The 27,967-nt window shown below is 39.6% G+C and overlaps 1 protein-coding gene across 2 annotated transcripts in view; it reads right to left on the reverse strand.

Annotated features, from left to right (window-relative positions):
* The window catches only part of LOC133997421 (kelch-like protein 29), a 215,909-nt gene that overhangs the window by 69,984 nt on the left and 117,958 nt on the right, over window positions 1-27,967 (reverse strand). For both annotated transcript variants that reach the window (XM_062436992.1, XM_062436993.1), the window contains exons 4-6: window positions 27,387-27,534; window positions 24,023-24,544; window positions 161-299 (exon numbers count right to left, since the gene is read on the reverse strand). In XM_062436992.1, coding sequence (XP_062292976.1) covers window positions 161-299; window positions 24,023-24,544; window positions 27,387-27,534 — 809 coding nt within the window. The remainder of the gene's footprint in view (window positions 1-160; window positions 300-24,022; window positions 24,545-27,386; window positions 27,535-27,967) is intronic.

The raw sequence follows: 27,967 nt of genomic DNA on the forward strand, positions 1-27,967 counted from the left end.
CGGTAAGAGGAAGGAATGGCTGCTGGCCCTGTGTTAGGAACCAAAGTCTTCACACACCTGCAAGAGAGAGAGGGGAAGGGAAAAAAAAAAGCGACACAAATGCGCCCTATGAAAAGAACAGATTGGATCAACAGCTGGTGGGAGGGGAGCGAAGGCAAACCTTTTCACCAGGTCCTTGAAATACAAGCTGCAGGAAGCTAGAACATTTTGGTGGACTTCAAACTCTTTGCCTTCAACATTAATTTTCAGGTCTGTAAACTCTTTCGCTCTGCGCTGTTGGTTCAACTCCTTCAACATCTCTGTAGAACAAGAAAAAGAAACAGACAATGCCATATTTTGGTTTAGAATTTTCTCTCTTCAAACATACATGTGCATCAATAGCATGACACCAACAAAAACTAAATAAAATAAAAAGCACAAAAATACAAACAAAAAAACAGAACAAACTGTTGAAAAGTGCAGATTGTAAAACACAATACAGTATTACTGGAGTCTTAAGAAACAGTGTTCATTATATGATAGAGAAGAAATGACATGTACATATTTCAACAACATTTCAGCAAAGTCAAAATGAAGTGTGTGTAAAAAACAAGTAGCAGAGAAGAGTGCATGTAAAAAAAAAAAACAAGAAACATTTAGCTCACATGTTCTATAATGTACCATACTGATGAATATGCAAAACCTAAAGCAAGTTACTGGATAACAGGAATATTTACAGTTCATGCACACGAGATTGAAAACAATCATTTAACTGTATTTGACTTCTGTAAATGTGCACTGGAGCACTAGAACTTGAATGATGGGAGCTGAATGAGATTTTAAAAAATGTCTAAGAGAGACACTGTCATTGCATTATTCATATTGAAAATAAAATGATTTGGCTTCTCACTAGTGCCCTACGCAGTGTAGAGTTGACCTTCAAATGTTGCTTAATGAGAAAACTACTGCTTATCCCCAAATCTCTCTCTTGCAGAAAAATACCCTGCACACGCCCATTGTCTTCCTCTCTGGAAAGACCAAAAAACTAAATGACACAGAACACAATCTGAGAAAACAAGCTTGGAGCAAACCAGTGTGCTGTTGAAGGCCACAGTACACAGTGAGTTGTATAATTTGCTCTAGTATCACCATGTTGGGCCTGGCCTTACTGCAGTGTTAGGTCGGAGGCGCTTGTTTCTCTGTGTCTTAATGAGGCGCCATGAGGGGATGCTGAGAGAGAAAATCAGCGGGAGACTAGCATCTTATTCTACAGCCTTAGGAGGGATAACCAACAGTGAAGCTTTGTTAATCTCCTATCGAGAATTCCACTAAAAACGAACACTAAGAGATTCAAATGGCATGCTACAAACACGATAATGTGAGACATTATAATTATAGAGAAAGCCAACTTCTATAGTGTCATCTTAGAATTAACAGAGCATTTCATAGCAACTGCGGGCTGTGAGGCAGAGTAAACACTCATTTGGCACAAAGCGCAGTCTGCATTGTGTATAGGCATATATTCCAAGCAGGGGGGAGACAAAGGGTGGCCAAAGTATGGGATATGTGATGATTCAGATGAGAAAGGTGGCAAACCCCCTTTGTTTAGTATAAAGGGTTACTTTTTAGCCCTTATCTGGAACAGTTCATCTAGATACTAGATACTAGATACTACCTAAATGATTCATTAATTTTCTATCTATATTGTCTACAAGCCAGGTCTGTGTGGGTCTGTGTGTATTGATGAATATGTGCTTTACACAGCCGTCTTGCTGCTTAATGTGGGAAACTGATCAGATTGTAATTGTATTAGTGACATCCAAGCTGAAATTAAAGAGTTTTCCGTTATCATCCTGAAAGAGGTCTATGTTCACGCCAGACTCAAAGCAGGGATTTAATTAACCTGGAATGACACTAGCCCCTCTATTGGGCTGGAATATCCACTCATTTAGCTTCTTCAATTCTCCTGACTGACACTAGGAGCTCAGCTCTGAATTAATTTGGTAGCTGAAATTATACAGTATAAAGACACATGACAAATACGGTGCAATTCAGATGTGCACTTTGGTAAAAGCCTTTTCTCTGAGCGCTGCATCCCTCAGAGTTATCGCATCAATGAATTAATGGCCAGAAAAGAAAATTAGCTGGTTATTAAACATGCTGAATAGAAAATGGGGAAAAATAATAATAGATACAGTTTTTGACAATATGTCGGCTGTACTTTGACTAGATGCACAGCCGCATTGTTTGAGCGAGCCGTACACGAGCACACGCAAACACAAAGGCTTGCATTTGCCTTGTCTTTCATCCATCTCTCTCCACTCTCCACATTCCACTCCATTGCTGCTTGTCAGTTGGCCAGCTATCTGATTACTGTGTGGGCATTGACTGTGAATAGTGAATACACAGTAGTTTTGAGTTTGCATTAGTGAATCTCCAGCGACCGATATGGCTCTCACCTCCAATCAGCCACACCGCATACCATCCATTTGCACCAAGAATAGAGAAAGTGAGAGGGGGAGACAGAGAACTCCACTTGTCAGCAAACAATGGCCGCCTCCCTCAGAGCTGTGCAGACTCACCTGAATGGCTGTTGGAAAAGCTAATTATGGCTTCTTGGGGGTGGATCGGTGTGTGCCCTAGAACAACTCATCACTAGTGGGGACCATGAAACTGCACATGGCGTCCCCATTCTCAGGTTTGGCGTGGAGTGTGGTGAGGCGCAGCCATGTTCAATGGGACCACAGCGCCTTTGAACACACCAAATGTCTCAATATTCTTAAGGGGAAAATCTCTTGAGGACTGTTAAGTTCTGCAACGGAGAATTGCACTAGATGGATAAAGCAGTGGCAACGTTTGTTTTGGTGAGGTAATTCTCATTGGGACAGTGTATAGTACAGTTTTGGAGTATATCACTGACTGCAAACAGTGATGAAACACACTACCGTTGTTTCCTGCCCTTAAGCAGTTCACAATAATAACACCACCCTACCATTGCAGATAGCACAGGGGGTTCGAAGAGTATGCCAACTCTGCTGCTCAGCCTAGTAACGGCGTACTGCTGTCAATTATCTTTGAGCGCTGTGGCCAATGGGGTCCTCGGGTGCAATTTCCAGTAACCTATCAGTGTGCACTGTGGTTCCTTACTATAGGGTGTAGTAAGTTACACAGTGATCTGTGATAGGCTATTATAAAAGGGCCATGCATCACACTATTGGTTACTGAACCTGAAGCCATTTTAGGGTTCCACAGTTATTTTGCATTTGCCTCTGTAGACCCACCATTTTGTGTTCAAACGCTAAATGTTGTCATATTTTCTGTATTTTTTGAGGAACTTGCGAAACTCATATAAGTTGCTGTTAAAAAAAAATACTATGAGCGAATAAATGATGTAAAAATGGCTATATTACAGTCATTATAGGATGTTATTGACACATTTGTGAAAATAAACTGTTGTAAAGATTACATTTTAATATGCTCATAAATATCTGTTAAACGGATTCTTACAGCAAACATAAAATTTAAATCACAATCATATAAATATGTACATTTGTTGCAACACAGGATTTTCTGAGATCAAACTTGAAGTTACAAATGTATAGTTTTGCTTCATTATAATTGATTATGTGGTTGCTTCAAAATATTATTTGTTGTATGCCATTTTTGGCATTATTCAACATCTAATAATTTAAATAAATATTTGGATTTTTTTCAGAGCAAGTAGAAAGCTGTATGGTAGAAGTGATGATTACTGAGGATAGATGAGATATGTCTTCAAAGTACCTCATATAAAAGTAAATGTGGCAAAAAGTGACTTTTTGACAATTTTGTGTGCAATTTAAAAAATAATTTCTCTTATCGTTCCTCTTTTCTTTCTTATCTTTTCTGGCATGTAATGTCTCCACTGCACAAGTAAAAATAAAATCAACCACATATCTATCAAGCTGGATGACATTCTATATTATTAAGCTGTAGAAACACCTTTCAGTGATGCGTTCACTCTGACCTTTTGTTCTCTTTTTAACTTTCAACAATCAATTCCAACCAACTCTCCCAGCTTAATTACCCAGAACAAACGATGCTAGCTGATCAATAATTCAATGTACAACTCTGCCATAATGTTTTTTCTTAAGCTTGAGGAAGACAGTGTACCAGTAAATGTTTCATTGAAGCAGTGCATGATCATTTTCCACCCCACATATGACAATAAAATGAAATTACTTTATCTTCAAAGTGACAAGAGGATAAAGCTTGTAAAGCTGTTTTTATCAACATTTTCCAGCACTGTTTTATTCTGTGTAAGCATGAAATATCAAAAAAAAATCCTAATTATTAATTTAAATGATCAAACTGAATACCCTAATTTTATTGTATTACCCTTTGTTCAAATACATGCTGTGTTTGGATTTAATTAAAATGTTTTTATTAACTAATCACATTAAATGTTAAAAATAATTGAATAATGTATAACTCATATCATTATGAAGAAATGTCATGGTAAATAATGTTACTACCAAAAGTATAGAAAAAAAATCACCATCAATTATTTTACAAAATTTTGAACATTTACAGCAATGATCAAAGGAAGGATGTTAACCTTGACAAACTAGATCTCAATAGATCAACAACTGACATGTGAAATGTAACATTTATATGATGAGCATAATGGTTACTTTTAATTAAACTAATTCAATTACATTTTGCAAAATAAATGAAGGCAGATTTTAGTACAAAAGGAGCTGCTTATTTTAAAGTAGCAGAGGAAGAGAGATAGCAGTAGTGTGTCAGGACTGAAGCAGAGTCTGATCAAAATGGGCTTCCTTATGCAAAAGCCTTTTGATAAGTAGGGACGTTTGAGAAATTCCATTTCAAAGAGGAACTTACAACAGAATAAGAAGATTGGGACAAGAGCATGGTTCATAATAAATGCACACAAAAGAACTCTTTCCAAGTAAAAAAGCTTTCAGTGTTAGGCTCCCCAGAAATGTCTTTCTCTTGCAGAGAGCAGAGGGCCTGAAATCCCACAGTAGAACACTATATGATAATGTCAGGTGGATTTGAGATGAATTTCTTCTCCTGTGAAGTGTCACACTCATAATAACACTGAATGAAGATGAATAAATTACCTGTTTTTAATTTTGGATTCACTTATTTTTGTCACATAATCCGAAACATGTTGTACATCTCAGCAGTGGCCATGGGCATAGACATAAAAAAATCTTAATTTCCCAAGCTGGCTTTGATAAGGCAAACACTTTATATGGTAACCCTGTTTCTGGCTCGCCACATTAAATACACCCACATGCAGAATTCATAGAATAAGAGCTGGTGAAAAGTTCACTTTAAGCATAAATTGTTGGGTAATGTAATCTTTCTATTCTGCCAATTCAGGTCCTTAGTACAACAGATTTCAGCTCTGAAGCTAAGGATTTGTGCTAAATTCTTAAAGGAATGTATGACTGATGGATACATGTCTTACATGTTTTATAAAATGTCCTATCTCTATTCAGCTACAGTAAAAACTTAGTTATTTAAAATGAGGTCAAAAGACCCTCAGAACAATGTTTAAAATGGAAATAAAGAATTTCTTGAGCTCACATAAAGGTCTATCTGCCATTGAGAGTAACAATTCAGTTATAAAAAAGCATGCACTTCTTGACCTTGTGTACTTGGACTTTTTATATTTGGTGAGAAAAAAGACTTGAAAAAATGTTTTTGTGTTGTACATAATGACATACAGGTGTAACTGTAATTTTGAGAAAAAACTTGAACATAAATCCTCTCAAACATTTTACATCTACTTTCAGTAGAATTAAGTTCTTCTGAAATGTATTTAAGCTCCAAAGAGGTCTCTATAAATCAAAAGAAACAGAAGGCGGGTAACTCTATGGAGAACAAAAGGAAATCAGAATAATGAATGATATGAAATTTAATTTTATGTACTGCAAGTCAAATTGAATAATGTTTATATTACATTTTTATATTTTACATTTTTATATTTTACATTTTTATATTTTACTAATGTAAGAGGATTAATTTTCTATATATTATTTTTCTTCTTGGAAAAATATTTTTTTCCCTAAATTATCATTTACTGCACATTTTTAGGAATTGTTTCACTGAGTAGTTTTTAGGTGTCTAATTTCTAAACCTTTGTTCAAATGTATGAAATATTTCAATTGAGTATAACAAATATTGTTTTACTTTTTTAAACACCTAAATATATTATTAAAAGGGTTTGCCTAATATTTTATCCTATTTAGTATTTTATAAATTTTCTTTTATATACTACATGCTATATACAGTATTTATATTATATATTGTATACACCAGTACAAATTTTACTTTAAACTGGCAACTGAGTAGAGCTCAATACATTTCACTGAAAGAGTGGCTTTCCACAGAATATTTAAAATAAAATTAGTTTTTGATATTTAAAATCACCCTGAAAATGAATTATGTCATATTTGTGAGCACAAAATAGAAAAAAGGAGGCGACCACTGTTCAAAAAGAAAGTTGTATAATCCATTATTTTGTAACACCACCATCTTTAGCTCAGGTCAGTTCATTTCAAAAGCCATGTTGGCTAAATGTCAGACTTTAACAGGTGCAATATGTCATGAACACTATCAGGCCACTCATCTAGATTCCATCTTCTGTACAAGCGATGCTTGACGTGGACAAAGGCCATCAGATCCCACATGTTATCCAATCTAGTCTGTGTCACTTTCAAGGTGCAATTACTCTGAACAATCTTTAAAAACATACCTCTAACAATCACTGTCACCATTCATTTCTGGAGACGTCTCAACTGTTTTGTGCCTATTCCCAGCAAATCATGCTCTTACTCATGCAAGGCATCAGAAATCTTCGAGACCCCTTGAGTCTCTAGCTGTCCTGATTTCAGTCTGTAAGAGAGCAGTGGCACCATAGAGCCATAGAGAATAGTCCATGATGAGGACGCTTTATTTTTCCCTGCTTGAATCTGCTGAGCTGAGCTGTTTGAGCCTCAGCACTCCTGTCAACCAGCCTGGCCTGAGCCAGTGGGGGAGGCACTATGACAGAGAAAATGAATAGGAGGAAAAAAGAGAGTGAGGAACCTGTGCCCCTCAAAGACGCTGTCTGGGCCTTTGTGGCCTTCTCCAATAGGCAGGCAAGAAAAGACCTGAGTGGCAAAAAGCAACGATTTTCTGTCCTGCACTGCACACTCAAACCTCTATGAATACTCTCTGGTACAAGGGTCAGGCATCCACACATACCCAGTTACACACACACACACACACACACACACACACACACACACACACACACACACACACACACACACACACACACACACACACACACACACACACACACACACACACACACACACACACACACACACAAGCAAACAATTGGCACTAGTAGAACAAAGTCGAGGCAAATACAAGTACAGGCTCGGAGGAGAAACAACATAAACAAAGAGAGGCCTGGAAGCATCTGTTGGCCTGCTGTAACAGTGTGACAGGATGTCATGAAATGTTGTCTTGTTCTTTGTGTTTGTGTGTGAAAGATTCTGGTCCTAGCTGGCGCGGGGGCTTCCTCATTAGCCAAGTAGGGGGGACAGTAGGTGACAAGCGGTCATACTCCCTCAAACAGGCTTTAACAAGAGGATACTCCTGCGGCTAGCAAACAAGCGCACTGTCATATCGCTTTATTCAGTGTCTGGTTTAAGTTTGAAACAAAGAAAATGCTTCATTGTTTAAATATATACTCGTTGGAAAAAGTTCCCTATGACCGTCCTCTAAAGACACACAGCAGAAATATGTAAATATTCTGTACAGTAGTTTACAAGTCAGGCAGGTTAGAGATCACAGGAGGTTTAATTTACACTAAGTGATGCAGTTGTGGCATTACAACTCAAATAATCTACTCCCTGGCTGATGCAGGAGTCTCAGATATTTTCAACTGCAGTTCATGAGGAAAAAATAAATGATTGCTTCCAAAACTGACAAAATGTAAGAGAGTGGGTGGAGGTTTTGTGAGATATGGTTGCCTAAGAAACTCTGCAGTGAGCCTAAAGGATTTCTGAAAAAACAACAAAAAAAACATTTTTGGCATTCCCTATCATGTTAACATTTAATCAAAAAAATATTTTTGAACATGCAGGCACTTTCAAATATTGACAGTATATATTAATTGCTGTGATCACTTTAAATGCATCTACAGTTTAAATATGCATATAATCTCCTGATGCAAGTTTAAAGCAGATGTATTTATTTATTTTTTTACAAGGACGGTTTTTTCAGTAGGTTCAGAATTATTTGTATCAAAGGTAATAAGGATTTTGTCTGTTATTTAATAATGTTATTAATGTCACAACATTTAAAATTACATTCATTTAGAGTGTTTTGTGTAGCCTATTTGATTTAGTTGAGAGCTGTAAGAAAAAAACAGAAAACTGGTCATTAAGGTATCTGAGCTAAACTTTGAATTACATTTGTCAGTTTCTAAATTAATATTTCAAATAATAGATTTGTTTTATGGCAGGTATAGACAGATGACTCTCCATTTCACACTAGTAAATGACAAAAACAAAAGAGAACAGTCATGCACATCTATCTTTTCTCTTTGCAAATCAATGTAGAGCGAGCCACAGATGCACCACAGGAATAACTCCAGAAGAATAACTGGGACATGACTTCTGTTCCAAATCATTCGGAGGGGAAAGAGGAGTTTATTCCGGCTGAAAAAATTTTAAACAAAAAAAAAAGAAGCAATGTCTGTCTGCCTAAAAAGTCATACTGCCTATTATCACATCCAATTAAAATGTTCCAAGAGAATTTGAGGTGATCCAAAGTCTTCATTAATGAACATGTCTAGAAACCATGTTCTGACTTAAAAGCAAGTCTTAATTAGGGTGTACAGATGTAATACTGATTGCACAAATATCTGTCACCTGCTCAAGTCACATGACTGCAAGAGCCAAGTAGACCTAAGCCAAAAGCATATAAGATATAGGTGTAAATTAGATTGACTTCAATACCAGCAAGATCCAACCACATCATCAAAGACGTGTATAGATTTTATATTCCTGGAGACCCACTTTTCTTGTGTGTGTGTGTGTGTGTGTGTGTGTGTGTGTGTGTGCGTGCGTGCATGTGCGTGTGGTCCCTTTATAGCTGTTTGACACGAGGAGTGCAGCACTCCTCCTAAGCTCTTTTTGAACCCTGTTCTTTAACTTGCTCAAAATGTGAAAGTCAATATGGTGCTAACCTACTAACGTGACAGACCTGACCAACTATATCTTCATCAAACATCACTGAAATAAAACACCCAGTCAAGCATTCAGGGACACCAAAATGGAAACACTGTTTTCATGTTTAACCATTTTACAAGGGGAAAATAGCTCAGTGCCAACTTAATGCTCGCCACCTGTTTTGACAATGAAGCTACTTGGTGTATGTCTATCATGGGACATCCAATAATTTCCATAATTCCCAAAATATAGGCTAAGCTGATGACAGTTCCACATAAAGAATTGCCTGCTTAGACTTACCATGATTTTATTCTTAGAGTGGGTGAATCTTGATGGGCTTGACATTAACACGCTTTGTTCTCACACGCACAGCTCCCATTAAATGTCTTTTAACAATTTATTTAAGTTATTTAAGCCCTCGAAATCCAGTTCTGAATTTGAACTGGTTCTAAAATTTCAAGAACCCAGGATATTTTTATGGTCAATTATTTTATCTGTATCTTTTTTATGTTTCAGTGTAACTTTTGGTCACATTGTCTCTGCTTTCTGTCCTCTCTCCACACACACACACACACACGCGCGCACACACGCGCACACACGCGCACACACACACACACACGCTAACCGTTAATAGTTATAAAACAAGCATTTACTGAATTTACTCTTTTTACAAATATTATATATTTTTATATACATATTATATTATATATTTCTCAAAACAGCAATTACTTGATAATGAAAAAAAACGATAAGAGTATTTTTAAAGAACCGAAGCGAAAAGCAGTATCGTTAAAGTCTTAACGATACCCATCACTACTACATCACTACATATCGATATAAGTTGTCAGAGTAATACAGATTCTTCACATCCACCACACAGCTTCTAAGTAAACTCCCACGCACATATAAAATAGATTTTAAAACAAACAAACAAACAAAAAAATCCAATTTCTGAGAAAGCTTCAAATTTAAGTTAAAAAAAACCTGTAACCATCAACTGATAAACCATGTTTTTTTATGCTGTGTCATAAATGTCAAACCTAATTAACCTGCACATCACAGAATATCCCAAATTTATTTTTACCCACTTGCTCGTTCATGCATTATGAAATAAACATTTGGATGTTTCCAACAGCACCTTGAAGGCAGCTTAATATGAATTTGTCCAAATGAAAATGTATTCACAATTCAATGTGTTTGTTATTGTCAGCTCAGCATAAACAGTAAAGTGTATAATGTAATTTAACTTAATAATAGAAGTTCACAAAACAAAGAGAGTGGGGCGAGAAAGATGGACTAATGAGATGTGATGAACACTGAATTAACTGATAATGATGACCTAATTAGTTAAATTAACTGCTTCGATGATAAGTTGCAGACTTGTAATCGCTTTTCTGTTTTTCTGCCACTGAAAGCAGACAGAGTTTGCAGTGGGGATGTTGTCTCCAATTGGTCAATTGACAGCCAATTGTAATTCTGGGAAATGACAGCCAATTACAGAGCAGCCAATTTCACATGTTATAATAGGACTATGCCATAACTAAACAAAACATTTAGAGAGTTATTGAAATGGATAAAAGCCAAGAATATAGAATATATATAGATTGTATTTAAATATATGTAATAAACAATCAAACTAGATGTCAGAACAGAAGATGCTCTTGAAATGTTTCTATGGCCAACAGACATCTTTACATTCACAAGAGGCAGCTGCCTTATTATTCCATAGCAACAATCCCTGAGTGCAAAATATATATTTCCTCCATTCCTCTGAGCAATGTGCAAATTACTCATTGAAATAAAGCAATACAGCTCCACAAATGCCCTGAAATTCTTCACAAATTAACAACGGATGTCAATTACTACAGTGAATTAATAATTAACTGGTGAATCACAATTAATTACAAATGGTTTTAATATTGAGCTCCCAACTCCTTATTGTAGAATTGTACAATTAGAATAGCCAAAAATTCCTTTATTATAAGGAAAATCCAAGAACTCCTTACTTCTAACAAGAACTGCTTTTGGGAACAGAGATAAAATGCTTTAGGAATGCAGGCGTACAAGCTTTTTTAAAGCTTTTTTTTGGCACTTTGCCTATATTGGATAGTGGGCAGTGAAGAGGCAGACAGGAAACAACGGGAGAGAGATGGGTATGACATGCAGCAAAGGTCTTTGGCTCGAATCGAACCGGGGATGTTTCGGTTATGTGGCATGTGCAGTGACCATTTAGCTACTGGGTCACTCAAAAAGTTCAATTCAAATTCAAACTGCTCAGGCCAAACTTAAGCCCTGCATTTATAGAATTGCTTATTTGTCATAGTGCCACAAAGGCAAGTTGCCAATATGGATTTTCTTTTAATAGTATGCCACATGAAAATGTAAAAGTGGACTGTGCCCTATCACAGCTTAGCAAACATTCTGCTTTAGCATTATGGAAGACCTCACTGTCAAACTCAGCTCTGGGTTGAGTAATTCATTTGCCTCACAACAAATGACATTGTCATTGTGCAAAGACACACAGGCGCTGTGAGACACACATGCAGCCATGCATATGCAGGACTAACACACACATACTAATATGCCTAAACACAAAGACACAACACACACACACTCGACTTTAGGCAAGACAATGTCATAAGAGAATAATCATAATAACAATATTGTGCTTGTGAGGAAGCACTGGCTGGTGTAGATAGCATACTGTATTCTTGGAGGGGATTTGATTAGAAATGAGTGGGTGTGCAACTTCTCCATCTTCCCTTTTAATTAAATTGCTATGTTACTATTTCATATAAATTACTGCAAGGGGCAGAGTTCTATCTAACCCACGTTATAAATCCCGGTGGAAAAACAAGGCTAATTGAGTGAAATGAATCATCTGGACACAGCTCTTGTGCATCAATGAGAATACAACCTTTCACAAAGCATATGTTCAAACTATGTTTCATTTGCACTTCACCTTGGGAGGGTTGACTGAGCACCCAAGATATTTTCGAGCATGAAGTTCAGCCTGTGACTAATTAATGTGTTTGATGCCCACTCACAGGCACAGCCGAGAGCTTTACAATCTATGGCAGGTAACACATCTGTTCCAAGCACTCACAGAGAAAGAGACTTGACCTTAAACCGCAACATCATAGCTACAACAAATACCAAAGCTGTCTTCAAGCCCTCAGTCGGGCAGTATGTCCACTCTGGCATTTCATCATCAAAAGACTGAGTTTTCACCTGAATGAAACTTGAGGTACTTTATCACCCCCAGGCAGTGGCAGTGAACACTCACAACAACAATCTGTTTAAACTCTCCACAGAATTGCCTTTAATAATCATATTTAAGCATTCAGTAAGCACTTTTGTACATTGCAGCTTTCAATAGACAAGCAATGGTATTTCCACAAGACACAACATTGCAGGGAGCTGAATCAGTGATTAAAGGGACATTACTTTATTATTAGAAGGGGTACTGTGGGGCAGCAGAGCATGTTACTGCAATAATCCAGGTGTTCTGATTCCAAATATTTGCAAATTGGGTCCAAAAGTCCAACTAACTTGTCCAGTTTCTGCCACCACCATCTATACCTCAAAATCTAAAAATAAAAAATGTGAATATTTTCTTCTGTCATTACAGCACAGAGTAGCTCTCCATAATTTTAACATAGTCGCTATAAGGATATATTTTTGCTGAGGGTCTATTTTATTTCCTGACATTAAAAAAACAAAGCTCTTCAAGTGCAAGCTGACAAACACTGCTTTGGGTTATCAAAGGTCTGCGAGCAGGACAAAGACCCAGACCCCCGTCTATGAATATGCAACCGTGCTCTACAGACAATGGGCTTCATTCACAAATAGAGTACGCACAACTCTGTTCTCAAACTGTGCGTACAAATGTTTTAAGCACAAATCCAGGAATCATCAGTATGTTCCCACCTAAATTTGTAAATTGTATTCAAATTTAGAACTGCCTTTGACCATGTATACACACAAATCATAAACAATCCATGGTCTTAAAAAAATGATATAGTCAATATTTATTCAATGTAAACACTACATTAGAGCCACAATTATTTATTTATTTATTTTTTTTAAATAAAACAAATTGGGCAAACTGTTAATAATATATATTTTATTTACTAATTATGAAATTAGGAGTTAATATGTTATAATGCATAAATCATCATCATCATCGTAAATGTATTGAAATTATTAATACAAATTTAAATAAAATTGGCCTGTTTCCACTTTTGGATAACAGCAGCTTTTATATCAGAATTTCCAAATTGGAATGTGACAGCGATTAATTTCCCCCCATCAGATTTGACCGTGATATATGCAGTTGGTTAACCGGCAGCCTGCTCAGTGTTCCTCACAGCCTGACAGGTCAGTAGTGGCACAGGGAGCGGCATTCTGCTTTCACTACATCACAGCCTGTTGTGGACAGAAACAAAACATGATGTGCACCTGGCACAGCAGTGGGGATTTATAACAATCAATTTCAAAGATCTACACATTTACCACCTTTTTTTTTATTTTGTAAGGGACATACTGCGTGGTAGTGGTGCAACAGTTATGCAGACTGTATACAGGATTCACAATCTGGCTCCAAGTGGCTGTGCCAATGACATGTTTACCAGCCAAATCTGCCTTATCTGGCTGCTGCCTCTCAAACTATTGTTTGCAATTCAGTAACAGTGAAGTTTTTTCTACATTTTTAATGTCTTTGCATTGAGTGACAGCTCTTTACACTGCTGTGCCACTCCAACAGAGTTTTCCCTATATAGAGAAATGGTGGTGTGGTAATATGCTAATTACTGATAGCTAGAAGGTGCCTTTTAATTTAGACTGATTCTGATTCATTAACATACGTTGGGCGTGCATGTGTCTTGAATACAGTGGTAATTCTGCATTCATATAAGTCCATTATGTGCATGCCCCTTTAAGGAAAGCTGTGAATTTGTTTTACCTTTAAGAATATTTATAGTACAAATACACCTAAAATTAAACTAAGTGCTCTACTTGATGAAAAGTTTAAAGTTACTTCTAATACTCCGCTGCTTCCAACGGCTGCCTGGAACCAACAGCTTCAGCTGTGCCAAGCACTCTTCTACCCTTCACATTCAGGAAGCAGGCATGTACTGGTGGCTGAGCACAGATGCCAGTGTATGTGTGAGAGAATGTAGATATGCTGTCCAGCTTGTCTTACACCTCGACCGTGTTTATGAGTGTGGTTTGTCTACATTCCTTACAAGCTTTGCACATTGGCATACTACTAGCCTCTATGGGCTACATTTCTCCCAAGTTGACCCCTTAAACAGCAGGACAACACAACCATGCACAGAAAAACACGCACAGAAAAAACAAAACAAAAAAGCCTCATGCCACCCATGCAGCTTAAGATAAATGTCACATCTCCCCCTGTAGACAATGTGTGTTTACTGGGTAACTTTGTAGGAGTCATAGCAGCCCAAGCAGAAAGGTTAGTGGTGGGGTTAGGTTGTATGTGGGAGTCTTCTCAGCAGACTGCACACCTGAGATGAGCTCTGAGCCTACTGTGGAGTCAGGCGCGTAATCTTTGCATTTCATCAGATTTTTTTATTTATTTTTTTTGTTTTGCTCTTTCCTTTCTTTCAGTCCTTCTCTCCTTTTCTGTCTGCCTGTCTCTTTCTCTTTCTCTTTCTCTCTCTGGGGATAGAAAACTATCTATTATGTGACTGGATCACTTCACAAATTCAGATTTTGGCCAGCATGCTGCAGTACTTATGTGTGGCTGATGTATCCTTGTAAAGTTGTAATAAAAGTCTAACTCTGTGATAGCAGACAGCACTCCAGCAAGCTGCATAACAAAAGTACACAATATCTGTATTTAGCGTTCCAAGAGAGGAGAATGGATACAATGAGTATTGTCGCAGAATAATGATAATAATCAACACCACAATTCAGAGCTGCAGCCTCTAGCAACAAAACACATGCTGTAAACTTAATAGGGCAGTGGCCCAGTGCCGTTTCAGCGTGCCAGTGTGTTCTGTTTCACTGCTAAGGAATACTTTAGGTTTATCAAGCTTACAGAGTGCACCACTAGCCTAGAAAGATCTCTTGATTGCAATTCAGGCCATTATCATTTGTCTATGTCACAAAAGAATTATACTGTATGTCTTCACATGCTAAACTTGTTGCTAACCCTGTAGAATAATGAGTTGGAGAGAAGAGCCATTCCTGCGAATGTCTGGTCTTGTCATTAGTATTTATTAGATGCCCTGAATGCATTATCAAACCCTTTTAAAAGTTTCTGGGTAAAGGGAAAGTTTGACTATCCACTCAGATAAGTGAACACACAGTGAATATTAGAGAGCTAATACCGCCGAACAACTTCTGGAGTTTCTTGCTGAGATGCCGTGGCGCATCTGCTGCTGTTTTGGATACTGCGTTCCCTCCCTGTTGCAATTACGCCCTCTCATTAGAGAGAAACATCCGCTATTGACTGGCTTCCTGGTAACATCTGCTGTGTTTACACTCGGCCTCATTGATAATGCATTGCCGCCTATTTCATTGCTGATGTGCAGCATAACACATTGACATTTGACTTGTGGCAATTAATCCCGTCATATCAGATAGTCTGTGACACGAGGTGTTTAAGATTCAGGCCTATTTGAGGGTGTAAGCTCCATTCACTTTGACACTACTTTACACACAAATCAATTTGCTCCCACATAACTAAGGGCAGTGGACGTTTCATGTAGGGAAATGGCACTGTTCCAGTCCAAGTCCTCTCCTGAATACTCAATGCACAATACCGTGGCTCCCAGCAACCGAGTGTCACGCTTCCTCAAAAATCCAAGCAATTCATAGAACTCACCATATTTTGTATTTGCTTATTATTTTGTAATACAATAAAGGGTAAGGATATGTCACAGTGAAATAATCATACAAATAAAGAAATCTTTTTAAATAGTCGCAGTAGAAAGAAACTGACCTTACCTTGTAACACCTACCTTCACTATAATAGCAATGGAATAACTGTAAACATAGACTTGGTGATGACTTAGGTAGCAAATTGAAATTCAATACATCAGTGTTTAGATCCTCCTTTTTTAAAACATATACAATGGTTGAGCTCTCTCAGTCCTTTTTCTTTCATTGCAGCTCTAGCACTGAACAGGTCTTATATTGCAAACACAGATGATGAAATTAAGAGTCATCAAGATTTCAAATGAAATATTAATCGTTTATGATTCTCTACCACCTAGCTGAGCCTCTGGACACACACACACACACACACAAAACTTGGGAAGTTGGAGGCACTTTGATTGTGCGTTTCAGATCAAAACAGCCATTTGTCTGTCAGAGACAAATGAGCAATTTATGTTAACCAGACTTTTTTTCCCATCTCTTCAATCCTTTATTCTCTTAAATTTTACACTGCCACTTTGCAAACTGAGGTATTATTGGACTAACACCAAAAAAACAGCCTATTAGATAAATGGCTAATAACTCCGGCATCAGTGGAGTAGAGAAAGCATGGATGAAGAGAGAGAAGTTCAAAAAGAGTGGAACAGGTGGCAGGTAGTGAGGAAGGAAGATGCAGAAGATGGGAGGGAGAGAGAATAAAAGAGAAGGGACGCGAGTGGATGGAAGGAGAGGAAAGAGGGGGGGGGGGGGGGGGGGGGGGGTATGGGAAGCAGGTGGGTGTTAAGATTGGGGGGGGTTGACTGAGAGACAACAGGATAGGAGGGGTGACGTCGGGGGTGGGAGTGGAACTGAGTGAAAGGAACAGACAGACAATTGCAGTGAAGAGGACGGGTGGGGAGGAGAGTATAGGTTTAAGAGAGGATGGAGGAGGGAGGGAGGCGTAGATACGGTGCCCCCTCTAGCGTGGCAGGGAGCCGGGCGGCTGCTCCTTGGCTGCACTGCGTCTGTGATTATGCATGTAGCAGCCGGGCTGTCAGGGTCTAGGTTCTGCGACTGTGCCGCCGCTGAGCTTTATCTTGAAATCCCGGTGATTAATGAAGCCAGAGCCACGTTCTGCATGGAGGAGGTGGACGAGGAATGATCAATCTTAATGAGCTATCCGCCGTCCCTATATTAACTGTGGTGGGATATAATGTATGGGGCTCCTGGCGGGGCTCCTCTCCTTTAAAATACGATAACGAGGGAGAGAAAGAACGAGGGCGAGCAGCTTTCCTTCCTCCGCTTATTACACGCTGCTGCTGCTCACCTCACGTTTCCTCTCCTCTCCTCCCTCCCTCTTCTTTTTGCTCTCTCCTGAGAGGCCGATCTGTACTAGAACTGTTAGACATCTCAATGGAAGCCATCCTTAGCAAAGTTAAAGAGACAGTGTCAGGTACTGTAACTACTAGGCTATATCTGCCCAGAAGAGCAGTGGTCTCCAGACTGCTCCTGCCATTCTAAAATAATAATAATCTCTTTTTTTTTTATAGACCACTTTTCAGGGTCTGTATATCATCAGCATCATAGACAACACACAAATGACACACAACATTAGTCACACATTAAAAGCAGTTTGGAAAAGGTGAGTTTTGATTAGCGATTTGAACACGGACAGGTAGGTGCAGTCTCAAATGGAAATGAGATGTTTGAATCAATATCATTAATATGTAGGCCCCATATGGACTCATGTTCCAAGGTTACGTATAAGCACATCACTGAGGTACTGCATGTATTCATTTAAGAGAATTACCTGCACATACTGAGTCCACAGTGATTGGAATAAATTTCAACTGCATTAATTATTTGCAATATTCTCAGGCCCTGTGAATTTTGTTTTACAGTAGAGCTACTTTGATTTGAGGAATGCTATGAGAGTGAGAGAAAGAAAATCCTTTAAAAAGGTCCAGTGTGTCGCATTTAGTATTTTAGTAATTGAATATAATGTTTATAAGTATGTTTTAATTGTCTTATAATCCTATGAAAATAACAATAATTCATTCATTCATTACCTTAGAATGAGCCCTTTATATCTACATAGGGGCCAGGTCCTCTTCCATGGAGCCTGTAATGTTGCACCGTCATGTTTCTACAATAGCCCAGAAGAGACAAACCAAACATTGGCTCTAGCAAGGGGCCTTTCTTGTTTTTTTGAGTTTTGTAGCCGCTGTAGGTTCTCCTACACGCTTGGAAGGAGAGGGGGAGGGGTATTCAGTTGGTTGCAATCTGCAACCTCAATGCTTGATGCCACTAAATATTACACACTGGTCCTTTAAAATCCATGCATTTCGTATTCCAACTTAAGCCTGTTTTGGAATCATAATAACCCTAGTTCTGCTTTAGCTAATCCTGATGTGGATAGCTTTAAGATAATCGCCCAGCACAACACAGCAGTGACTTTAATGAATTTGCAACTGCTTATTCCACAGACGCTGATCCAGGTCAGCATATTGGAATTGAAAAAAAAGAAAGCCTTACAACTCTTACACCAGATTCAGTATATTTGTCTCGGTGAAAGGCATACTTTTGTTTAATTTGCAATATGGATGCAGTCAAGATCCTTTGCACTCCATCAAGTAGAAAGAGAAATTGAGACAGAGAAAGAGGGAGAGAAAGGAGAAGGGAGGGTTTAATTAATGTGCTTGCTATGATTAATGGTCTCAGTGTGGCTATCACAAACTGACTGTGTTTTTAATGACTGGTTTGAACGGTCTGTCCTGCCAGCAGTATATTTTTGCGTTTGAGTCTAAATGAATATTTATGCATCACTAATATACTGTATGCTTTGTGTCTATTTAATAACTATATCTACCTTACTCAAGTCCATCAACAAATATTTCCAAGGTTATGCAATCTCCACAGCACATTTAAGAAAAAAAACTTATTATTACATCCAGTTATATCATAAACCAGCAACAAGGTAGAAATAACCTTTTAAAACAGCATGTCAGTAGTTATGTCAAGGTGTGATAAATCAAGAAAATAAGCACCTATTTCCCTTAAATAAGCAGCACCGTACATACAGCCTGCCCTTGTAAACAGTTGCTATCTTGCTTATTTGTGATCTATAATTTCCTCAGTTAGTGGCAATATCGCAGCAATTATGTGCAAAGAACCAATACCCAAGTGGGCAGAGATGCTGCAGTTCCAATATGCTTGGCCCAAAAGTAAATAAAAATGAATATATAATTAAAATCTTGTTGAGACCGAAGTTTGAATAAGGCAGATAAGGAAGAATAGCTGGCGATGGATGTGAAGCTGCGCCAGCCTCGCCGTAGAAAAGTAAAACACTGATCTTAACTCAGCAAGGCATCTTAATTGCATTCACTAGCGGCTCCAGAGCTGCTCGGTCCCAAGATGATGGCTGATGTGAGCTGACTGGAAGATGAACTTCCTGGGCAGAGAGGAGGCTGGGTGTTGCTGGGTATGTGCAACAGTGGAGGAGTACATCTATGTCTTTGTGTTTGTGTGTGTGTGTGTGTGTGTGTGTGTGTGTGTGTGTGTGTGTGTGTGTGTGTGTGTGTGTGTGTGTGTTCCTTCCCAGTGTGCATTTATGCATGTGATCATCTGTGTGCATATGTGCATCTCTACCGGTGTGCGTGTGAGAGAGAGAGAATGGCGCCGGTAAAGGCCAGTGAAGTAGAAGGAAGCGTTAAAATGATGTTTGACATAAGAGAAAGGGGCAAAAAGCTGCAGCACATGCTCAGTACAGCAGCAGGTGGCCCGACATATCAGTCTGTGACCCCAAACTTCTATTTGAACTGAGGCTTCCAACACATGCAGGGACGGTTCATCTGCTCCTTATTTTTTAGGCATTTGCCAACAAAAACAGCATCGCTTTCAGCATCATAGTGTGCTGCATGACCGCAACACAGCTACTAACAGTCATCTCAGTTCTCAGTTCATGCCAAGCTGGAAAAACAATATTAAAAAAAAAATTTGACTGGCTGGCATGGGTAACAGCAGTAACCTTTAAAACAGACTCAGATATGTGGAAATCACAACTTCCTTTTGATAATGTGTTTTTCAGTTGTGTCAGTCAATCACGTTTGCAGTGAGCGAGTCCCTGCTGAGCTTGGCACTTGCTTCCCCTGGCTGATATTCATCAGGACAGCCATCGATTTTAATGACTTGGTCAATAGACACACACTGACTCCGCTCTCTGCATCTCCTTCTCTCTTATGTTCACCCTCTCTTTCTATCCATCTCTTTTACTCTCTGCTTCTGTGTCCTATTCTTTGTTTTTTTATAATCCTTTTTAACAACAATGTCAGTTATCCTGTATTCCCACATTTGACAAAACCTGACTACTGTAACTCAAGCTACAGATGTTACTGAAGTTTGCCAAGATTCTGTGTTTATTCTGATAAAATCCGCAGTACAGAGAAACAAAGAGAACACAATAAGAAAGGAGCAAGGAGTGGGTGGTGTGAAGGAAATTAACAATTGGCAAGAGGATGTGGAGTTTGATTTGTATACTATGACAGGCAGGTATTATAAAAAGCCCTGCTGTGGTTGGAGAAACCAGGTAGGCAGATCACAGCCTGGTGACTGGCATGTCTCAGTAGGTGATGAGGTTAAAGCTGCCTTCTAGCTGCTCAGTGTGAATCTTTACACACACACACACACACACACACACACACACACACACACACACACACACACACACACACACACACACACACACACACACACACACACACACACACACACACACACACACACACACACACGGCATATACACAGACATACACAAACACACATAGTATGTAATGTAAACAGAAATACAGAAAGACACCTAGACAGACGCACACGCTAAGAGAGGAACACACAGTTGTTGATGTGCCCACTGATGCAGAGCGAAGACAAATTGCTCCCTTTGAAGGCAAAGCCAAATCAAACACGGAGTGTGATTTCTGTCACTGTGGTGTTTGGCTTTAAGGCTGTGAGGCTGACATCTGACAAAACATCCATGCAGTCACACCCAAGAAGTCGTACAGGCGCGCAGACACACACACATTCATGAACGCATGCAAACAGGCATGTGAGCGAGCGAGCGCGCGCGCTGCGCGCACACACACACACACACACACACACACAGTGGCCTCTTGTGCAGCTGGATTAAGGAGGAAGAGCTCTGTCAGCTCCTCCAAAATCCAGGCCTTTGCCATCAAGAGCCACAAAACCTCCTCTTCACATCAGCGCTTACCAGCATTGTGGCTGGAGGCTCAAACTTTTTTCTATGCACTGACAAAATCACTTAAGTAGTGGTTTTAGTATTTAAACTGTCTGTCCAATAATCATTACTGAACACCTGATATGAGATGCATGACCAGTATCTGACAGTTGCAAGTAAACATTTAGTATCCTAGTATCCAAATTAAGGCCAGAATTATTAACAAGGAAAATACCAAATTTGTATCGTCCACGTTACTTTTGAGACCTCCATCAGGATGATAATTCAAGTCTCCCACATGTCAGCCAGTGGACAGTGTGAGTGTGCGTACCAATATACTTTTTTGAGGACAAAGCATATGTATGTGTGTGTGTGTGTGTGTGTGTGTGTGTGTGTGTGTGTAATAGATAGATAGATAGATAGATAGATAGATAGATAGATAGATAGATAGATAGATAGATAGATATATAGATAGATAGATAGATAGATAGATAGATAGATAGATAGATAGATATATAGATAGATAGATAGATTGCGATGATAACTTGCTTTTATGTTTAGATGTGTGCAACTCACTATCTTTGCTCTGGGATCAGACTTGCCAACCCTCTTATCCTCATCTCAGCCATTAGAGGGCTGCAAAGACACCGACCCCTAACCTGTGTCTGCTTTGATTCCTTCACAGAAACTACTTCTATTTAGGTTTTCATCTAAAGCAGAAAAAGAAAAATCTCTCTCTTTTTCTCTCTCTTAGCATTCCAAGGTAATCGTAACAGAGGTGCGCCAGAATGCAGGTTGCAAGAACCTACCCTCCATATTTTACCACTATGCCACTACAGTAGGACAGCAGGACCCTTACCAAATTTGATATGCAGCGTTAATTGATTTAAAACAGAATGCATAAGACCTGCGGGAGCTCGGGATTTGTAACTTGTGCGTGAGAGAGAAAGCAGAAGGAAGCGAGGGAGAGGAAGAAAGAGACAGGAAGTGACAGACAGAGATAATCAGAAAGACAGAAAAGCACAGAAAGAACGACAGCAGTGGGCAGAGCCTGAGGGCAGGGTGGTTGGGGTGGCACTGTTGTGATTACGGCTGCAATGTTAAGTGTTCTTGTCAGCAGAGAGGTCTGCCTCGCTGCTCAGGAGTGCTGCTGAAGAACACCACGGCTGCTAATTCACTGGTGCTCAACATTTTACCTATTTCCACTGTCCTTGTGACATTACCCCAATGACGTGCTTAGTAATGTCTATTTAATGGCAAGCAGGGATGAAAACAGCTAAAATGGTTGAGGAGATGTGAGACTCAAGTGCCTCTATTTCCAGTTTGACCTTCAGAGAGGCCTATACAAGATTTCAAGTGTGTATAATGTCTGGAAATTGACACAGGGACACATCCATACACACTGAATACTGAATACTGTACTGTGAATCAACTGTATCATAAGACGAATAGCAGCAACAGTGTTTCTGCTGCTGCATTTTCACCTATGTATAGTGTGTAATTTCTGTATAAAAAATGTTGTCGTATGAATACTGTAATTCCAATTAAACTCTTTTCTTGGCCTGTTTGAGGAAGGTCAATACATTTTGACATGTACATGGTTAATGGATCGCAACAGTCTATCCAACACAGCAGAAGCTAAAAAGCTCTAATGCCAAAGAGACTGGACCAAGCTGATGAGCCTGTCTAATTATCCATTTCCAATTCTACCTGCAGTCTCATTTCATTGTATCGCAAGCAGCCCGCAGAATAATTGCTTTTTGCAATCTACAAGTTCATTTGCACACATTTTATTGATCAAAATGAGTCAGGAAAAAGAAAACAATCTAAACCTAAATTAAAAGCTTCATTAAATGTGAAAATTGGTCGGGGAATTGCGAACATCTGTTTCTAGCGCCCTGCGTCATAAACTCCAAGGTTAAACCAAACACCAATTTACGGCTTGCAGACTCAGGCATGAGCCGGTGCTGTGAAGCACCTTCACAAACACAGCACAAGTCAACAAGGCTTCAAACGATTCGAGAGAGATGTGAGGGCAGGGGCTGAAAGCTCTTCCTGCCTCGTGTTTAGTAGGCCTTGTGAGTATTGCAGCTAGAAGCAGTGAAAAGATAAACCTGACACACTTTAACCAATTTCAGAACACAACTGTACAGAGTCTGTGGTTGTATAGTAGCCTGATATTTGTACAACATGTTCTTTCCAAACACTTCACTACAAGTTCTATTACAAGTTTTAGAAGCAGCCATCTCACGGCTACTTTAGGTGTAACTCTGTTCTCTGTGACCTTGGAGCAGTTGCGAAGTGAATTGGCTCTGGTTGCCAAGTTGTATTTTAACAACCTCTTGCTTGAGTGTTTGCGGCCTTGTTTATGACTGCTGGCATCTGAAACAGCTCTGGTACACAGAGAAGAGGCAGAGGCCCGCATGTTTCATTCCAGCACGGCCCACATAACGGGAGGTCACAAGGAATAGAGAGCTAAGAGTACATTGATTTAATACCCAACACCTCCCAGCTTGGATTCACTTCTGAGCCTGGGTTGCCAGCTGAACAGATCTGCTTTGATTTAGCCTTTGAAAGTTAGTCGTGACAGGTTCCATATCTGCTAGAAACTGACTAAAAAGAAACAAACAAACAAAAAAATCCAATTGAACAGAGCGCATCAGCTGAGTCTGTCTCTGCTTACCTTTAGGATGTCCTGGATCACTGAACTCGTATTTCCCCATCCCGACTGTCCGCAGCATTTGCAGCCCGTTAAGACCATCCTGATTGTCTGTAGCTGTGGACTGGGCCTGCGCTGCTGCCTGTCCATTGGTCAGAGGCAGGGTGGGGGGCTGTATGAGGCCAGGGTGAGAGGTTAAGTGGCCGTTGCCCATCACACTGTGAGGGTTAGGATGAACCACATGGTTGGCTTGGGCAGAAAGGGCGGATGGTGCAACTGTGGGCTGAGCTGAGGGGTACGGAGGCTGGCTGGGCATGCTCAGCACCATCGAGGGTGGCTGCTGAGTCGAGTGTGGCGTCATTTGGAAGTGGGCAGTCATGAGGGGGTGTTGCGGGGGCATTGGTGTCTGGATGGATGGGGTTACTCCTATGATAGGTGACTGCGCAGTCACGCTGTGGTTGAAGGAGGGTGGCTGGGGGAGGGCGTAGGTGTGGGGCATGAGACTGTTCTGGCTCACTGCTGCTAACGGTGCTGCCCAGGTTGGACCTGCCAGAGAAATGGAAAAACAGAAGAGGGAAAGGAAGGAGAATGATCAATTATATATGCAGCTTCTACACCATAGCACCACGTGAAAGTCACAGTAAATTTAATCTATACTGTGGACTGACTTGTGGTATTTTGGTAAACCATACATAAAGTTGAGAACAGGAGCAGAAAGCTGATTTGATATCAAATAGAAACAAAAAACAGCATGAGAAGAAAGACTCAGCTTGAGTCTGTTCCTCTCCACACCACAACTGTCAGTGGTGTGCCACTCAGCACCCGTCTGAGTTTGTTTTTGACTTGAGACTTAATATCAAACAGAAAATATTTGAAACAATGTACAGATCTACACCCAATATCAACATCATAATAAGATTAAGAGATTTATTTAGCTACAAGATGAACAAACGGTATTCTGAATGTGAGAGCATACATGCTCAGAGCATGTGGCAGTCGGCACTATTATCTGTGTAAGAGTCTGTGTTTACCCAGACACTCTGAGCCAATAATTTCTCTTCCCTGAGGCGCTAGATGCTGAGGGTGTGCTGGGAAGACGCAGCCATATTGGACCTGAATGCTGCTTTCCCTACATTCACTCCCACTCCCCCATCTCTAGCTCCTCCTACCGTGGTCCAAGCTCCAAAAATAGCCTGCCACTCTGCCAAGGGGCCATAGGCTAAATCACAGCACCCAAAAAGCTAAAGAAAAAAAAGAAGCCCACATTATTCATGAAACTGGCCCTGCTGATATAATAGACCGGGCAGGGAGAGATGGGGAGAAGACAGAGATAAAGACAGATAGTGAGAAGAAAGGAAAGGGAGAGAAGAGAATAGGAATAGAATAGTCTAGAGTAGAGGCCAGTTCACTTCATAATTCACAAGTCATCGAGCTAATCCACACCCAAAGCTGTATTTCATGTCCCTTCTTTTGCTCATCTTGATGAAGGATTCTTATCATATACATTAATATATTAATTTCATATATTATAAAAGTCTCAAGGTTTTAATGATGTAATGGCATTGAATAGAATTTGATACATACTGTAGTATCTCTTCTATGTCCTTGTCCTTATATTATCATGACCCAACATTTCCTACATTCACAGGTTTTTTCCTGCAAGGATTAACAAAATGAAGAGATAATTAATATTAAATGTATTCAGTGACTGTAGTTCCACGACTGTAGTTCCACTTATTCATATTTACCTATGGACCACATTTGCTTATGTCTAAAGCACAGCATCGAAAAGAAGAGTTACTTATTTGGAAGGAAAATAAAGAAAAGTTGAAAAAGAACTTTTTCAAAGACAAACTTTCTTTAACAGACAAAATAGTGAAGTTTCTGTTGAAAGAAACCGTTGATTAATTCTGGCACAGTTGGCAGAGAACTTTCTGGCAACACAGTTCAGTGAAGTGTGGAGAGGAGCTGGCTTCATTGCAAACGCCAGTCACAGTTTGGAATAGCACACACACACAAATCAATATGCAACACTATGGTTGGATTTGAGAGTCATATGCGACAGCGCGCTGGGTCGGTGACATCTCACTCTCCTCACGCTTCACTCCAAGCTGTAGTGTGGGTGTGGGAGCTGCAGTGGTGGGAGGGAGGGGGAGGCAGAGAATGAAGTCTCGTTCACTTACACACAATAATAAAACCTCCGCAACTTCATGGCCAATTCAGCCAGCCCCTCAATGCACAGCAGGGGGCCATGGCCACACAGCAGGGGGATGCACCACCACAGGAGGCAAACACAGAACTGCACGCTCCTATCACTACTGCATCATCCCATTGTTAGAGCACTTTGAATGCTTTCTGCTACAGAAACATTCCTTTAGGGGTAACATATCAAACTGCTTAATAATTAATCCATGAATCAATCTATGTGGAAGATATTTGAAATATAATTAGGAGACGAGTTGTACAGCCAGTAGCAGCGGTTCAGACATGTTTTAAGCATGATTCTTTGCTACCACAGGGTAGCAGCTGTCTACAATCTGGATTTGTTGAGCCAGAATTTCCACTGGAACAAGCTCTGTGCCAGTATTATTCTTAAATGAGACACATTTGTGATGAGCAGGAGGCAGAGGCCAGCAGAGCAATGGAAGGAAATTAACTGCTCTAGGGCAGAGCCATTCTGGGTGAGTTCATTACAATAAGAGTAAAAAACTTCAACATTGGCTTAACTCGTTAATGTCGGGTCTGCACACCGCTCTGTGCCACTATTGCTCTGTACACATTTTAAAGTGTCATGAATAGAATAAGGTCGACATCTAAATTAGACTCGGTGGAGATCATTTGGAGGACTTTTTCTACATACTGTAGGTTTATTTTAGACTAAGCTTCAGCTTCAGTTACTGACACAATAACATTAACAAGGACAATAAAATGAGAGCAGAGTGAAGGTGGTGTGGGACTGTGAAGCTGGTAAAGGTGCAACATGGCTTGACACTTTTTTTCTTTTTGTAAAATTTCTGGACATCATACTGACACTTCTATAATTATATGATTAAACTGATTTATGTAAATACGTTATTTGTGGATGTATATTATGCATGATTGTATATGTAAAATATGCATGTTATGGAGGCCAGCATGTATTTTATGTAGGGCAAGTCAGCCAAGATGCGTCATTAGCATTTGATAACACTGTAGCTGGCCAGGGCCGTCTGGGGTGTAGCACATACGTGTGGTTCGTGTACATGCATATATCTGCTGTGTGCAGGCGTACTGATGATGTAAAACTTACATCACTGAAAATCTGCATCGGGTAGAGCAAGGGGATGTGTGAATGTGTCTATCAGTATATGTATGTGGGTATCTAAATGCAGCATGTGTGATTCATTACCTGTGGGCTCGCTGTCTCGATGTTGCTTGGTGGGGGGCTCATCTGTATCCCAGGGTGTGAGCTGGTTGATGGGCGTCTGTCCCCATCTCACCCCTGGAGCCAGAAGCAGGCCGGGGGTCTGGCTGTCTCCAGGAGACAGACCAGAGACCTGCAGCACAACAACAAACATAACATATACTGATTAGAGCATCATATGAGGAAAAAACAAAAGCCAAAAGAAATGTGTGAGAATCAAACCACTTTACACCCCCTAATCTTTAAATCTCAAACAGTACCACTTTGTTTGTACATGACCCGAAAATCAATTTTATCAACAACTATTATTTAAATACTTTATTTGCATTTTTGAGTTTGAATCAAAAACGCAAAAAAATCACAGTCATCTGAATTGACTTCAAGACCTTGAAGTCCACTGTGATGATGGAGCATGGCATATAATTAGCAGTGAGTGAGTGCTGATTATAGCCTATATTTAAAATGGGAACAAGGAAGAAGAAAATCTGTTCATGGACTCAAGACTCTTTGAAGAAAGAGCAATATTTATATTTGTATATACTAATAACAATTAACTTTCTAGTATA

The sequence above is a fragment of the Scomber scombrus genome, chromosome 17 (genome assembly GCF_963691925.1).
Source record: "Scomber scombrus chromosome 17, fScoSco1.1, whole genome shotgun sequence".
Classification (NCBI taxonomy): Eukaryota; Metazoa; Chordata; class Actinopteri; order Scombriformes; family Scombridae; genus Scomber; species Scomber scombrus.